A 17,861-nucleotide genomic window follows, 5' to 3' on the forward strand; every position below is an offset into this window, starting at 1 on the left:
GCATTGTCTTCTCTGTGGCTCTTTCTTGTGTCTTGGCAAAGACCGTAACCGTGGTTTTGGCATTCATGGCCACCAAACCAGGATCTGGGATGAGGAAATGGGTGGGGAAAAGACTGGCAAATTCAATTGCCTTTGTCTGCACCTTCATTCAAGCTGGCATTTGTATCCTGTGGTTAAGTACTTCCCCACCATTCCCAGATTTGGACATGCACTCATTGAATGGGAAAATCATCTTGAATTGTAATGAGGGATCAGCTGTCATGTTTTATTGTGTCTTGGGCTATATGGGCTCCCTAGCCATAATCAGCTTCGTTGTGGCTTTTCCGGCCAGAAAATTACCTGACGGTTTCAATGAGGCCAAATTTATCACTTTCAGCATGTTGGTGTTTTGCAGTGTTTGGTTGTCCTTTGTGCCAAACTACCTGAGCACCAAAGGAAAACACATGGTGGCTGTGGAGATCTTCTCCATTTTATTCAGGCCTGATCTGAACAGTAGAGAGCAAATAATGGCCAGAAAAAGTGAGAGGATGTAAGTTCATCTGTTTATTAAGCTCACTTAAAAAATCACTGGAAAGTCCACATCATGAGATTTTTAGTATTAGTGCTTTAATAGAGAGAGATCATTGCTCAAATGTAGCCTTCTTGTGAGTACAATTGTACTGGACAAACATTATCACAGGTCAATGCCCTATTTTGATTTGGCTTACATAAATAAATGTAAACTTGACTTTGGCTATTAATAAATTGAGGATTATGAGAACATAGTAGTGCTGGTATCTATTTTGACCAGTGAAATTGGGATTCAAGAACTGTTGTTGGGATCTTGGTCTCCATGTTGAGTTGTCTTCTCTACTTGGGCATGAGACTATATAACAGGGAGCAGCAAATAAGGAAAAAGAAAAGAGGATAACCACAATAAAACAATAGTTGCAAAATTCAGAAAAGATATCCTAGGAGCTTTGTATTGAATGATGCCACTTCAGAGGCCAAAAGCACGCTTGGGAAATTATAATCATTCCTATCATTGTCAAAATTACTGTTTTCTGTCTTGTGACACAATTGACATCCAGAGCCTGTAAGAAAAATAAAAAATAAGCATATTGAAAAACCTATATAATTCCTGTGTTATTCAGAACTGGATCTAGGGATATGTAGGGTATTTTCATTCTTCTGCATAACCACTTTTCCACTGATTTTTAACAAATAGAGTATGCTGTGAGTATCCTGGTTCCTCATATATTCTCCTGCTTCCCCTGTTTATTTTCTGCTTCCCAGATTCTTACTGTGGAAAACTGAACCTTATTGACCAGTATAGAATAGCACACATGTCCTGTAATTTGCATACCCATCTTTTGGGGAAACAGGCTGAGAATTCACAAGTTTGCATTTGGATTCCCTTGCTCACCACAGCAAAAATACTGACACCTGACCTGTAGACACGCATATTAAGTTGTTTAGAAATAAATTTTAAAAATTCACTCATCCTTAGAGGATAAAGGGGGGAGATAAAGAAAATACACTGTTTAGGGAAATTAACGATGGACAAGGTGGTGAAATGAAATAAAGTAGCAAGATACTATTCTCTAAATAGCCATGCTGCAAATCTGTGTAGCAGCAACACCATCTACCATTCAAGGAAGGCTGTAGAAAAGCTGAAAAACAGCCACATTGAATTCTGCAACTGGAATCATGGGAATACAGCTTTGGAAGGGCAGTTTCATCAACAGGATCTTGCTTGTGGTGGTGTTGCTGCTCGTTCTACCGTGTCGTATGGTATGCAATGCACATTCTATTAATTGCAGCATATATGATGATCTCCTCCCTATTCCGCATGAATTTTACCAGCCAGGAGGCATTGTCATTGGTGAGATTGTTTCTCAAGTATTACTCCTCTCTAATATGCTCTCTTTCATGGAACAGCCTGCCCAGATCACGATTGACGAACCTATGTAAGGCATCAATATTTTTCACACAATTTGAAATATGTATGAATTATAATTATTCAGAACATATCCTTCAGGAATGATGTGCTTTATGGATTTTTTGATGTAAAAAAAGTGACGCTTGGTTTGTTAATATGTGTGTGATACTTCTACAATATCTTGTTGGGCATAAACCACTAGTGTGTTTCCTCCAGATATCTTACAGAAATGAATGGACAGTGTGCATTTCTGTATCTCAGCTAGAGCAAGACCCTCTCATAGCATCTATTTGCTTCTGAGGTGGTTATCTGGCAAGGAGCATTTATCTTCTTTCTGTTGGTCATTTATTCATACTACATTTTAAATTTATTTCCAAACTGCTAGAAGTCCTATTCCTTTTTAAATGAGTGGCAAAATGAGGAAACCTTAAAACCAGTGCTATTTTTCTAGAAAAAGAGGTGCCAGAACTCATCATAAGCGCCTTGTTCTCTTAGAATGGCAATGGCGCCCACCTGAGAGATGCCAGAACCGAGTTCCAGTGAGCTCTGGCTGAAAAAAGTCATGCTTAAAACTATTTCATTTCTGCTCTCGCTACACTTTGTTGTCTTTCATCCTTGATCTCAATCTCACCCCTTCCCTTGCCATTTCAGACTTGAGGTATTTCTGACATTTGGTTTCATGTTGTTATATTTTAGAGAAATAAATAATTTGCAAAGCTTACTCTCTCACATCATACAGGGAGAAACATAGGGCTAATGATGCAATACTTAACAGACGTTAGAGGGGCAAAGCAAACCTAACCCTCTTATGGAAGTATCGTTAGATAGGCCAATATTTACAAACAGAAACTTGTCCCCATTTCTTGTTCATACTTTTAAATTTAGAATCATAGAATTATAAAGCTGGAGGGGACCATGAGGGTCATCTAGACTAGCCCCTGCCATGCAGGAGTCTCATGCTTGACCTACTAAGCTATCCAGCAGACATTTACAATAAAAATTTTAAAGTGTGCCATATTAAATACGGTACTGCTCTTTCCCCCCTTTTTCTTAAAGAAAGGCGATTTGTGAATTGACTCCGGTACAATACAATAGTATCTGGAAAAAGGATTTCATTGTACTTTCCACTTGTAATATTTTATTAACCATTAAAAAGTCCTGGAACTGTATGAGCATTTAGACCATTAATTGACTGGAGAAATATTTATTTCATAGGTCTTATTTTTGTACTTTGGTATATAATCTTGTGCAGTTAATAATAATAATAATAATAATAATTTATTACGGCCGTAGGCCCATACAGATAAAAACAAGACATAAATAACAGCCTGTGCACGTGGGAAAAAACAGCCGCTAAAACACTACTATAACAATAAAATACTATAAAATGGAATGGCATACTACGCCTTAATTAGCTTGTGGTGCTCCTTGGCAATGCTTTTGGGTAAGGACAGCGACCAGGAACCTAGCCACTTTCAGGGTCGTATGGGTATCCTTATCCTGCAAGATTTGGGCAAGGTGGAATTTTGGTGGGGTACCCTCTAGTTTCTGAATGATTGATCCCAACAAATTTGCCTGTGGCACCTTGAATAAGGGGCAAGTGAACATAATGTGCTGAAGCGACTCCGGCGTCTCCTTATCACATTCGCACATGGCGGAGGCTTGTCCCTTTGAGAATCTATGTCTCAGGACATTGGAGGGAAAAACGTTAAACCTCGCTTTGGTGCTTGTGCAGTTATAAACTACAGTTGAATCCTAGAAACCTGTAGAGATGTGATGATGAAGTGCACAAGTTGTTGTTGTTGTTGTTGCTACTGCTGCTGTTGTTGTTATAGCTGTGGTTTTATTAAACAGCTGCTAATTATCTTGCAGATCAGTGCCAAAAAACTACCAGCACGCTCTGGCCTTAGCATTTGCTGTCAAAGAAATCAGTGAGAATCCCAACATCTTATCCAATATCTCTCTGGGGTTTCGTATCCTCAATAGCTACTACACTGCAAGGATGACCTACAAGGCCACCCTCAGCCTGCTCTCCACAGAACATAGGTTTGTCCCCAACTTCAAATGTGACAACCAAAACAATCTGATAGCTTTCATTGGGGGATGTATCTCTGAAGTCTCTGCCAACATGGCCATCATTTCAGCAATCCACAAGACTCCACAGGTAAGTCGTGTGCATGAGGGCATGGAGGTTTCACAAGTATGGTACACCATCTTGGTTTCAGGAAACTCTCTGACAGTGTTCGCCATGATTTTTAGTTACTGAATGAGAAATATGGGCTAGATGATTATACAATCTGATGGATAGAGAACTTGTAGGACAACAGAACACATGGATAGCTTATTGTCAGAGTTTGGGGATATTTCAAGTGGGATACCTCAGGACTTTGTTTTGAAGGTGTTGTTTCTCAAAAAAAATATTGATTGCTGAGACAAAAGGGTAGAGAGAATCCTTATCAATTTGGAGGTGACAAAAGCCTGTGGGGGATAGATAACACTTCAGAAAACAGGAAAAGAAATCACAATAATAATATTATAATAATAAACCTTTATTGTCACTACATCACCTGTGTGCAGTAAAATTAAACAAGCCCCCCTTTCCCCCCCCCACATACACTCAGTCCTGTTCACACTCTGTGTGCTTGTTGGAAGTCAATTGCACCACTATTATTTTTCCATTCAGCAGCCCAACAGCCCACAGATAAAAACTGTTCTTTGACCTGTTGGTGTGGCTGACTATACTTCTGTATCTCCTGCCCGAAGGTAGGAGATTAAAGAGGTGCTGGCCGGGGCGTGAGTCATTTTCCTTGTTCTTCCGAGGCAGCGGTCTCCCACAATGTCATCTAGCGAACTCAGGAGACAGCCCATGATGTCCTGTGCTGTATTCACCACCCTCTGTAGGGACTTTCTGTCCGTGGCTGTCAAACCAGTGTACCGCACTGTAATACAGTATGAAAGGACACTTTCTATTGTGGACAGGTAGAAGGAGATCATCAATTTTTGTTTGACATTGTTTTTTGCAAGACCCTGGGGAAATGGAGTCTCTGTTGGGCCTTCATGATGCCAAACAGAACCTGCTTACTCTCACGACATATTTTAAGTAACTCCAATTCTCTCAGAAAGAGATAAGCCACACCAGGAAATCTTCACTGAGTCCCAAAGCCTACAGGAATCTCCCAGTTGCATCTGTGTGCAATGTCCCCAAACACACAACTCAGATATTACTTCTACAGGTTCTGGAAACAGGGAGTGGAAGTGATTGACTAGTGTAGCTGGGGCTCTGATGGGACAGTGTAGGGAGCTCAGACAAACAGCCCAGTGGGGCATTTTTGTGACAGCAGCCTTCCTAAACTGCTGCCTGAGACAAGTGGCTCAATGTGGCTCACAACCAAAGATAGTCAGGTTCTCGTGCAGGATCACCCCATCTGAATTTTCACAGAACATTGAATGAGATGAACTACAGAACTGTTTTCTAATAAGTAAATCTATGATGTAAATGCTTGTAACCCATCTGAAAAATGCTTATGTTGGAGCCAGCCGTTACAAAATAGTGCTGTTTAGCATAAAATAAAGACACAGAGAGACAGCAATATTTTCATGGATGGAGGGCAGCTCCTTTCGAACTTCTTCTCTCCTCTCCGGTATCTTTTATATCCTTTGTCTCTCTCCAGCCGCATGGCCGTTTGCCAATGTCTCACGTTACCTCATCCGGACAAGGCTTTTATTACGCCCATCACCATATAGGGTCACCATATAGGGTCATCACTGCCCAGAGGAAACACAACTCCATTTAAGGTCAATACATTCCAATACATTGTAAAGCTCAGAGTGCTGGTCAGCCGAGGTCAGGGGGCACCCTGCAATATTACAAGCCTTTACCATGGCTTTATGACTCCCACATGCTTATTAATTTTATTTCAGCTGACTTATGGATCATTTCTGCCACTAAAAGGTGTCAAAAAGTCCTTCCCATTTTTGTATCAGATGGTGCCAAATGAAGCCCACCAGTACACAGGGATTGTGAGATTACTTCAGCATTTTAAGTGGACATGGATTGGGCTTTGGGCTGTGGAAGATGACAGAGGGGACAGGTTTTTGAAGACAATGGTCCCAATCCTTTCCCCTAATGGCATCTGTTATGCCTACATAGTAAGAATACCAAAATGGAATTATGTGGATGAGATGATAGACTTTGCTTTACAGCATTTAGGAACCTACGCAATGGTCTTTGAGGATAACCCAACTGTGTTCATTGTTTATGGAGAACCTCCATCCTTCCAGGTTCTGAGAATGTTGATATTTGTATCACCCTTCTTCTTTTTTCCAACTCTGGGCAAAGTGTGGATTGTTACATCCCACTGGGATTTTGCATCACACTCTATACAGAAGAATTGGGAGGTACAAGCATTTCACGGTTCCATATCCATCACAGTCCACTCAAATCAGCCATCAGGATTCCAAAGGTTCATTCAGAAGCTGAGCCCTTTCTGGGCAAAACGAGATGGCTTTATCCAGGAGTTCTGGAAACAGGCATTCGGCTGTTTATTTAAAATGTCTGAAGCGTCAGAGGAGGGAAATGAAAATGAAACCATCTGCACTGGGGAGGAGAAGCTGGAGAGCCTTCCTGGAATTCTGTTTGAAATGGACATGACTGGCCACAGCTACAATGTCTACAATGCTGTCTATGCTGTGGCGCATGCTTTGAACGCCATCTACAAATCCATATCCAAACACAGAGGATTGGAAGAAAGGGTCAGACTGACATTTCACAGTGTGCAATCATGGCAGGTAATTAGAAAGCAATACTTTAAAATTATAGAGTTCTAGGACTGTAGAGATGGAAGGGATCCTCAGGGTCATCTTACAGGGTGTTGGACTAGATAACCCTTGGGGTCCCTTCCAACTCTACAAATATATGATTCTATGATTGATTGATTGATTGATTGATTGATTGATTGATTGATATTCACAAGTGGCCACCTACATAAACCAGATGACAACTATAAGGACAACTTTGGAAAGTTCACTAAAGTAATCTTAGCACTATGTTGTCTCGTTATTCATTGCTCTTTCATTCGAGGTTCATCATTATCTGAGGAGCATCATATTCAATAATAGTGCTGCTGAGAATGTGCACTTTGATGAAAATGGAGAATTGGTTGCAGGTTTTGATATTACAAACTGGGTGATGTTCCCCAATGGTTCAGTGGTTAGAGTAAAGATTGGAAGATTAGAACCTCAGGCTCTTCCAGGCAAAGAGTTAACCATTCATGATGACCAGATTGTGTGGCATCCACATTTTAATCAGGTGAGACATGCCAGAAAGAAAAGTTTTGGCCACTTTAACTTTCTGTTTTGCTTTTTAGCTGCTAGATTATTCAGGATAGTAATATTTTATATACATTATTAAGTATAATTGTTTACACTGAAATGGAGAATGCCTGTGTGTATTGCAGAAAGCGTTTAACTGGAAGATCGCACTGAAGCTAAAGAAAAGCAAGAAGAGCTCTCTGAGCTCCTCGATGGCTTGATAATTAAATGTGATTGTTCTCTGGCAGCTCTGATGAGATATTTAACTTTAAATCACATGGGAGGCGATTGAATTGCATATTTGCCATCTTGGAAGGGTGGTGGCTTGAGTCTTTGTTCCCAGGCTCTATGTGGGTAAAGGTGTGTAAAACAGTCTCCTGGAGGGACACCAAACAGCTGCAGGCAAAATGGAGGCTGTAAGGAGAGAGAGAGAGACCTTTGCTTATACAGTGGTACCTCGTGTTATGGATGGGATCCGTTCCTGAGGCCCGTCCGTAACGCGAAATGCCCACAACTCGAAGCGCTGCATCTGCACAGGCGCGCGGCACAATTTAGTGCTTCTGCCTGTGCGCAAGCGGTGAAACCCGGAAGTAACCCATTCTGGTATTTCCGGGTTGCCGCGGGACATAACACGAAAAGACGCAACATGAAGCAGACGCAACACAAGGTATTAGTGTAGGTCTGTTTTGAATTATCTTTTATTTCTTATAAGATTCTGAGTCTGTGGGGATCGGCACCGGATATGGAATTATTTGGATGTTTCTTTTTGTTCTGTTCTGAAGAAAGTTCTGAATAAATTTTATTAGATCATTTTGTAGAAAGTTCTGCAAGTAAAGTTTTAAATAATATATAATGGGTCTGGAAAATGTTTCTTTCGAAAAGGTTTTATGCATCCAATCACTTCAAGCTGCACAATATAATATCTGCAATGCACCTTACGTAGTTCTTTTACAAATTGGGCCAATTGGTTCATTTCCCCAACATAATTCTCTTTGTAGAGCTGAATGAATGAAGAGCACTAATCCAAGTCCCTTTATATTATTCTGTGCAGGTGCTGCCCCTTTCTGTGTGCAATGACAACTGCCATCCTGGCTACAGCAGGAAAAAGAAGGAGGGAGAGAAATTTTGCTGTTATGACTGTGCTCCGTGTCCAGAAGGAATGATATCTGGCCGGAAGGGTAGGAGACAATTGTGTACTGTGATATCATTCATCTTCTGTAACATATCGTATTTGCTTTGAGAATGCACATCCCTTGAACAGACAACCCAAACACAAGACCACTCTTCCTTGTGTTATTTCCAAGAGGTGGTATTCAGATGCATATTGCCTCATTGATATCCCTATTCTGTATTTATTTGTCCAATCCTCTTCTAAAGCCATTCAAGCTGATGACCAGGCGCTCTTGGAGGAAACTGATTTTCTGCATTGATTTCAATCAGGGTTTATATCAAAAATATCAAAATCCATCATCAACAGCAAACTCTTGCACTAAATTAGATTATTAGAATTATGCAGCTCAACCCATAGAAATATTTGAACAGCTCTTTGTTGTTTTCAGATATGGATGTCTGTGTCAAATGTCCAGAAGACCAATATCCAAACAAGGACCAAACTAGATGTGTTGCTAAGGTTCTAAGTTACCTCTCTTACAAAGAAGATTTAGGGATCATCTTAGCTACCTTGACTATTGCTTTCTCATTGATCACAGTTTTAGTCCTTGGGATTTTTATCAAGCACAGGGAGACTCCAATCGTTAAAGCCAACAACCGGACACTCACCTACACCCTCCTCATCGCCCTCCTCCTTTGCTTCCTCAGCTCCTTACTCTTTATTGGAAAGCCTGGGAAAGTGATCTGCCTTCTCCGACAAACAGCGTTTGGTGCCATATTCTCTGTGGCTCTTTCCAGCATTTTAGCAAAAACCATCATGGTGGTTATGGCATTTATGGCAACCAAGCCAGGTTCTACAATAAGAAAATGGGTGGGGAGAAGATTGACAAATTCCATCATCCTTTCCTGTTCCTTTCTTCAAGCTGACATATGTACTCTTTGGCTAAGTACTTTCCCTCCATTCCCAGACACAGACATGCGCTCAGTGAATGAGGAGATTATACTAGAATGTAATGAAGGTTCCACTACCATGTTTTATTTGGTCTTGGGCTATATGGGTTTCCTAGCCAGTATCAGCCTCGTGGTGGCTTTCCTTGCCAGGAAATTACCTGACAGTTTCAATGAAGCCAAATTTATCACTTTCAGCATGTTGGTGTTTTGTAGTGTGTGGTTATCCTTTGTTCCAACCTACCTGAGCACCAAAGGAAAATACATGGTGGCTGTGGAGATATTCTCCATCTTGTCCTCCAGTTTTGGGTTATTGGCCTGCATTTTTTCCCCTAAGTGCTACATCATTCTTCTGCGACCTGAGCTGAACAACAGGGAGCAATTAGTAAGGAAAATAAAATGAAGGCATATGTCCACCTCTTCATTCTGAAGATGTCATGTCTATCATATTCTGACACTGTGGCCAGCTGGGTTGCATTTCCCCCTCTAAATGCTGCATCAGTTGAATAACTGAGAATAAATAATATATCCTAGAGAAAATAAACTATATGAATAAACATTGCCATGAAATTTATTGTGTCCATTTCTTCATTCTGCATATATATAGGGCTTTTTTCAGCCGGAACTCACTGAAACTTTGGTGAGTTCTGGCACCTCTGTAGTATTGCAGTGCCAGTCACAAGCACGACGCTCAGGGCTGCGGGATGGAGGAGGAGGGTAGGATGGTGTTCAGGGCTGTGTGGCGGAGTCAGTGGGCAGCACAGCAACTGGGGAGGCAGAGTGGAGGTGGAAGGCAATCGGGTGAAGAAGATAAGTTTTCCCCTTCAAAAAGAGCTCAACAACTTGGGTTGGTTGATCCTCCTAAAAAAAAAAGTCAACAAGTTCCAGCACCTTTTCCCCTAGAAACAATGCCCTGCATATATGTATATTATATATACAGTGGGGGGGGGATATTTGACCCCCTGCTAAATTTGCCCATTTGCCCCCTGACGATGAAATGACCAGTACATAACTTTAATGGTAGGTTTATTGTAGCTGTGAGAGACAGAATGATGACAGGAAAAAACCCAGAAACCCATGTTGCCCTGCCATGTTCGCCTCACCCCCAGAGCACTAATGGGGTTTATTTGTTTATTTTATTTTATTTACACCAGCATAAATTAATCTACTTTAAATTATCCAGGATGAGCTCTGGATGAATCAGGATGAAGAACTTGCACTGGCGTATTTCCAGCTGAGCAATCATGGACAACTTTTCAGATCAGCCTCAGCACCTGAGAACTGGTGTCATGGTCTGGGTTACAGGCAGTCGGAGTCCCGGCTTGGTATGTTGGGACCTGGGTAGAGGTCAGGAAGCAGGAATCAGCAGTTCAGGGTCAGCAGTCCAGGAGTCAGGAAGCCAAGAGTCCAAGCGTCAGGAAACCAGGAGTCAGGGAGCCGAAGCACAGTTAGGTGGGTAGCGTGTTGCTGTGGCAAAGAGCCAGAGGGAAATGCTGGTCTTATACAGTGGTGCCTCGCAAGACGAAATTAATCCGTTCCACGAGTCTCTTCGCCTAGCGGTTTTTTTGTCTTGTGAAGCAACCCTATTAGCGGCTTAGCGGATTAGCGCTATTAGCAGTTTAGAGGCTATTAAAGGCTTAGCGGATTAGTGGCTAAAAGGCTATTAGCAGCTTAGCGGTTTAGAAAAAGGGGGGAGCGGGGGGGAAATCGGAACACTCGCAATACGTTTTCGTCTTGCGAAGCAAGCCCACAGGGAAAATCGTCTTGCGAAGCAGCTCAAAAACGGAAAACCCTTTCGTCTAGCGGGTTTTCCGTCTTGCGAGGCATTCGCCTTACGGGGCACCACTGTATACCCCTCCCAGCCCTTGCCAGATGCTATGAGTCTTCTGTCAAGTCTCACCTGTGCGGCAAACTCAGGAAGGCCCCAATCCTGTGAGGCCCTACCAGTCTCAGGGCCCGGCTCCTGCACACACTCCTGACAACTGGTAAGTGGCCAATATATATCCTATTTCTAAAAGGGTTTCTGTTTGGTCATTATTTTTAGTTTTCTCAATGTGTGTGTGCATGCAAGCACATGTGTGAACACTTGCAAATGTCAATGTGGTAACAGAAAGTGTGAATCATAGGACTTTCAGAAAAATTGACCAAGGAAGCTCAGGCTTTAGCTGGAAAGAGAGATGAGGATGATTTCAAAGAGGCATTGTATCTTTTTATTTATTATTGCATATTGAAGGGCACATCACTCAACACTGGCAACCACTGGATTCACACTTGTTGTTGTTTAGTCGTTTAGTCGTGTCCGACTCTTCGTGACCCCCTGGACCAGAGCATGCCAGGCACTCCTGTCTTCCACTGCCTCCCGCAGTTTGGTCAAACTCATGCTGGTAGCTTTGAGAACACCATCCAACCATCTCGTCCTCTGTCGTCCCCTTCTCCTCGTGCCCTCCATCTTTCCCAACATCCGGATCTTTTCCAGGGAGTCTTCTCTTCTCATGAGGTGGCCAAAGTATTGGAGCCTCAGCTTCACGATCTGTCCTTCCAGTGAGCACTCAGGGCTGATATCCTTAAGAATGGATAGGTTTGATCTTCTTGCAGTCCATGGGACTCTCAAGAGTCTCCTCCAGCACCATACTTCAAAAGCATCAATTCTTTGGCGATCAGCCTTCTTTATGGTCCAGCTCTCACTTCCATACATCACTAGGATTCACACTTACAGCTCAGGGATAATGTTTCCCATTTTAACCATTATATATGGGGAGGGGAGAGGGATATCTGTTGTGGGAGGGGATAAATTTATGTGTACTTTATCTCATTTATTTCTTTTTAACTATTAGATGTTCTTTCTTGTTCAGCTCAGGTCTCACCACAATGATGTAGCATTTAGGGGCAAAGATGCAGCCCAGTAACCCAGCACTGGAAGCCAGTATGGAGAAGATCTCCACCACCACCATGTCTTTTCCTCTTGTGCTCAGGTAAGTTGGAATGAAGGTCAGCCAAACACTGCAGAAGACCAACATGCTGAAGGTGATGAACTTGGCTTCATTAAAGCTGTCAGGTAACTTCCTGGCTACAAAAGCTACAGTGAAACAAACAATGGCCAGGAAGCCCATAAACCCCAAGATGGAGTAGAACATAGTGACCGACCCTTCATTACATAAGAGTACAATTTGATCCATCATTGTGTGTGTATCTCTATCAGGAAAGGGGGGAAACATTGCCAGCCAGAGAGCACAGATCCCCACTTGGATGTTTGAGCAGGACAGAATGATGGAATAAGCCGATCGTTTCCCCACCCATTTCCTCATCTTAGATCCTGGTTTGGTGGCCATGAAGGCTAAAAGTACAGATGCAGTTTTGGCCAGGATACTAGAGATGGACACACAGAAGATGATACCAAAAGCAGTTTGTCGGAGAAGGCAAGTCACCTTATTAGGTTTTCCAATGAACATCAAGGAGCAGAGGAAGCAGAAAAGGAGGGAGATGAGGAGAATGTAGGTGAGATTTCTGTTATTGGCTTTGACTATGGCGGTGTCCCGGTGCTTAATGAAGATGCCGAGCACCACAGCTGTGAGCAGAGACAACAATAGTGCAGAGGAAGTTGAAACAATGGCCAAAGTGTCACCAAATGCCAGGAAGTTTGGCATCTTAGGAATGCATTGATCCTGGCCTCTGTTTGGATATTGGTCTTCTGGACAACTGACACATGTTTCTTCATCTGAAAAAGAATGCATGATAATGTAAGAACCAGAATGATTCATGCTCAAGAACAGAAGCCTGCCTTGTGTTTTTACTCATGGAGTGTTTCAAATTCTTCTGCCCAAAGGGCATCAAGTAGAAATGTCATGAATCATATCTGGTTTGAAATATAGTTTTCTCCTGGTGTTCAACAAAGTTAGTCTTAAAATAAAAAGCACTGTTAAGTGAAATGATACAACCATTCTGGCAGTAGTTCAAAATTGTAGGAGTCAACAAAGAAAGGTGTATTGGGATTGTCACATTGAACCCTTCCCAAGCTCTCATTTTCATTAAAAAAATCCCCAACAGTCTGATTCATCTCTGATGTTTTTATTTCATGGCTCTGATGTTTATTTTATTTCATCTAGTCTGACTTTCATAGTTTTAATAAGATGTACAAAACACACTTTGCTTTCAAAGTATCTGAAAATGTTTTTTTTATTATCCTTAATAAAGAAAAATTTAAGTAGACATGGAAATAACTGAAGTATGTGCTGCATGCCCCAGACTCACATAATAATAATAATAATAATAATAATAATAATAATAATAATAATAATAATAATAATTTATTATTTATACCCCGCCCATCTGTCTGGGTGTCCCCAGCCACTCTGGGCGGCTTCCATAAAAACCAAAAATACAGTAAAATATCACACGTTAAAAACTTCCCTGAACAGGGCTGCCTTAAGATGTCTTCTGAATGTCAGGTAGTTGTTTATCGTTTTGACATCCGCTGGAAGGGCGTTCCACAGGGCGGGCGCCACTACCGAGAAGGCCCTCTGCCTGGTTCCCTGTAGCTTTGCTTCTCGCAATGAGGGAACCGCCAGAAGGCCCTCGGCGCTGGACCTCAGCGTCCGGGCAGAATGATGGGGGTGGAGACGATTATGGGGGTGGAGAGATTATGGTTGGGAAGGAAGTGATTTTGCAATCAGTGTTTATTTAGGGACAAGAGGAAAGTCTGACTAAGGGTCATTTTTGCTGCACAGAAAAGGAGACCACAGGATGCAAATAGAAATAACACCAGATTCAAAATGCATAGAACATAGACTAAATATGAATTGGAGATAAAAATCAAAAACTTGTTGATAATTAATCTAATTTCTAATAATATTTTAATTCAAAATGAGTCTTAATATTATGTTGAAATAGTAAGGCTTAAGACAAGCATTGGGAACAGTATGCCTGGGGTTTAAATGTGATTCCCCATCCCTTTCTTGACCTTGGGACTCTGTCCAGGCCATGCTCCTTGCCCCAGTCCTTTTGTGTGGCTGGAATGTGTTGTCGAACTGTGATGCTGCCTCTTTCTTGTGTAGTTGGCCAATTGACAGGTACCTGGCATAGTTTGTGTGCAAAGCTAGGCATTTAATATGTCCTGAAATTAACACACAGTGCATAGATCATAACCATTTGACTACTGTCTCTGTCCCTACCCAACAGTAGCCTGTTTTCCTAGAAGGTTGAATTTGGGCTGAAGAAGTATCTCCTCCCAAGCCTATTACAAGCCCACATTTTGATTTCAAGAAGCCATGTATTTCTTCTTGTTGTTTCCTTTTTTCCTTTTGGACCTAAATATTCTGGGTTGTTTTCAATATAGTGTTCAGAAGATCATTCCACCACTGCAAGCATGACTTCTTGTACAACAGAATAATCTCCCTCTGCTCTCCCTGCACACTGTTCAAGGGGGATCCAGACCTCTAGATCAATTTTTGGGGAGAGTTCAGGGGGCAAATGGGGACAGAAGAGGGGGGAGTTTCCTTGCACTTGTGGCAATCATTGCTTCCACTACCACAATGATTTAGTTGAATATGACTCTCCTCTTATATCCCATAGTATCCCTATACTTCTTTTTCTTGTCCATGTATTATGTCCTTCCTGTTCTTGTACACATAACAAGTTCCCATCTTTCCTCTGATGGGTATGGCAATCAGTTCATATTCCTATACTCCTACCTACACTGTGGTGCTCAAAATCTTTTCCAAAAACTCTCAGTGTAAGCATGATGTTGCATGCCTAACTCACCCACAGAAAACTAAGAGACTTAGATAGTGATTAAATTGGTAGGCCTTCCCTGTCATATCAATGTGAGGGCTATGAAGGGTAAAAGACGGAGAAGGAAGACCAAACCTCCACTTCATTGTTCTGACAGGGACTGGTACTAGAAGGTGGGAGTTTCTTTTTACGTTCAGGTTAAACCGTTGTAGATGCCTCCAAAGATGTTTACAAAACAGCTGCTCATTGGAAACCCCAGAAATCTCTCAAGCTCTTCATTTTTGAGTATGACTTCAAACATCATCTTTAATCTTTGTTCCACAATTACAGCTACTCAAAGTTCCATTCATGCATTCAAGATCACGAGTCCAATGCCTGTGCTATCAGAGATATCTGAGAACTTAATGTATCATTCACTGAGCTGTTGATATATTCCTTGGTGTGATTATAACAAAATATCAATTAGATTGTTGTGTCTATGTAAAAGTGGGGATCCATGCATAATGCCATAATTTAAAAATGGCCACTATGTTAATGAGAATGAACTTGCAAAAGAATTGCCCACATTTTACTTCGATAAAACGCATCGCTTGATCTTTTACAACATAGCATATCCTACCCTTCTCATTTGAGATCATCCCATCAGGACAAGGAGCACAAGCATAGCAGCAAAAGGTCTTCCCCTCCTTCTTTTTCTTCCCATAACCGGGGCGGCAGATGTCATTACATACTGAAAGAGGCGGCACCTGCCCAAATATATAGGAACAGTTGAATTCATCTTTTTTCATATTGTATCAGAGAATCGACCAGCAAACAGGAGGGCAAGTGATACAGAATGCAAAAGCTGTAAATACACAGGTATACAATAAGTAGTAGGAATATCTGCTCTGTTAAGTATCATACAAAGACAGATTCAAATTTGCATACTTAGCCTGATCAGTGAATCAAATAGTTTAACATTCAATCTTGCATCACTAACTAGAGATTTGCCTCAGGGATTTCACACAGTCACAAAACAGTCAGTATTATGCATTATCTGAAAGCCAAGGACTCTCTTTGGTTAAAGATGTGCTGACTTAATGCCTCTAAATATTGCATTTTTCATCATAATGGTTTATTTAAGAATCAGTTATGTGTGTATAGGAAAAGGTAGTTCATAAAATGACGCCTTGCCTTCAGTGAAATACTCAACCTCCATATATCAATTTACCCTCTAATAAAACATTTTATCCTATTTGTATTACAGTGATACCTTGGTTTACAACCATAATCCGTTGCGGAGGTCCAGTTGTAAACCAAAACAGGTTGTAGCCCAAGGCGTGCTTTCGCCAGTGGGGCCTCCAAAAAAAAACACAATTGGTTGTAATCCAAAAACATTTTGAACTGATTGGTTCAAAATTGGGAAAGGAGTACAACAAGGCTGTATATTGTCTCCTCACCTGAGTCAAGCCTCGGTGCCATTCAATTCTGTCCTCATCAATGGTGAGCACTTTGCCAGGAGGATCCAGCCTCCCTACTTGGACTCTGACATACGATTTATTTGGGAACGTGACCAAGTTTGTAATGTCAAATCCGGCTGCTAATTCTCCATGCTCATCCAGTGCAATTTCATCTCCAGCACTGTTGTTGAATGAGATCTTGTGAAGGATTGAGTGGAGCTGGGTGGAAAGAGAACGAGGAGCTGAAGGTCATTTTCCTATTTGGCTACAAGTCATTACAATTCATCATGGATAGTAATCTACTTGCAGAAGCAGCAAGGGAGTAACAAATCATGAAAGGGTATAAAATTCAACTGTGGCGGGTGCTGCAGAGTACTTGCAAAATGATACATAGTGTAGAAATAAGTCTGGGAAATCATGGTTATATGGGATCAGTATTTGGAAGAAGACTTAAGAAAACTGAGAAAAGAAAAGCTTGATAGAAATACCCTGTAGATCAGGAACCTGGTTGGTCACACCATGGATATTGGATCCAGGAAATTGTCCAGAACCTATATAATGACAGTTGACATTGGAGATGAGGAAACATTACCTGCCAGGGCTCCACATTCTGAGGAACCATTCTGTTGCTGGACTCCCTTGCACTGCGTTTCAGCCCAGCTGACTGCAAGATATGTAAGGCATGGGCCAAAGCATAGGCGGCATTATAAATGCTGTAGCTGTGGCCAGTCATGCTCATTTCAAAATAAGGGGCAGGAAGGCTCTCTAGCGTCTCCTCTCCAGTACATCTGCCGTAGATGAATGAGTTGGATAATGAACAACTGAATGCTTGCTCCCAGAAATATTTGATAAATCCATCTTCATTTCCCCATGAAGGATTTACAAGCTGAAGAAACTTTTGGAAGTCTTCTATTTCCTTTGAATGAATTGTGAAGGAGATAGCGCCATGGAACATGTGCCTGTCCATATCAGTAATTGTCTGAATGGGGTATAATGTGAAATCTATTTGGGCTGTTGTAATCCACACTTTTGCTGTAGAGAGCCTCTTATTTTGCAGAAATAGTATTTGACTTATCTTGATTCCCCCTATAACTGCTCCCAACCATGTAATAGAGGCACTTTCTCCATATATAACAACTGCATTGGCGTTGCTCTGCATGAATACTGGCAAAGTACTTTGTTTGTGGTGGAGCATCTCCTGTATGCTGTCAGAGAGGCGCAGGTGCGTTTGAGCTCTTTCTGTGAATGCTGAACAGATTCCATTCTGCAAAAGCATTTCCTCCATGGTCTGTAGGAATCGGTCTCCACCTTCATTATCTATAGCATAGAGCCCAACCCATTTCCACTTGAAGTGCAGAAGTAACTGAATAATTCCTTGGTATTGCAGGGCTTCACTGGGTACCATG

At 41.6% G+C, this 17,861-nt stretch overlaps 2 protein-coding genes across 2 annotated transcripts; one reads left to right on the top strand and one right to left on the bottom strand.

The window, feature by feature from the left end:
* Positions 1 to 506: 506 nt before the first annotated feature.
* LOC310693862 (vomeronasal type-2 receptor 26-like) lies at positions 507 to 9,692 on the top strand (the record flags this gene model as incomplete). The annotated part of the gene is made up of 7 exons (XM_083476244.1): positions 507 to 529; positions 1,803 to 1,949; positions 3,794 to 4,085; positions 5,843 to 6,709; positions 7,002 to 7,229; positions 8,283 to 8,409; positions 8,791 to 9,692. The coding sequence occupies 7 exons, from the start codon at positions 507 to 509 to the stop codon at positions 9,690 to 9,692; spliced, it is 2,586 nt and encodes an 861-aa protein (XP_083332370.1).
* Positions 9,693 to 11,561: 1,869 nt separating this feature from the next.
* Positions 11,562 to 13,331, bottom strand: LOC310693955 (vomeronasal type-2 receptor 26-like). Its single transcript, XM_083476495.1, has one exon. The coding sequence runs from the start codon at positions 13,045 to 13,047 to the stop codon at positions 12,103 to 12,105; it is 945 nt and encodes a 314-aa protein (XP_083332621.1). The 5' UTR covers positions 13,048 to 13,331; the 3' UTR covers positions 11,562 to 12,102.
* Between the last annotated feature and the right edge of the window lie 4,530 nt (positions 13,332 to 17,861).

This window comes from Podarcis liolepis (genome assembly GCF_965112155.1).
Source record: "Podarcis liolepis genome assembly, chromosome: 15".
Lineage (NCBI taxonomy): Eukaryota > Metazoa > Chordata > Lepidosauria > Squamata > Lacertidae > Podarcis > Podarcis liolepis.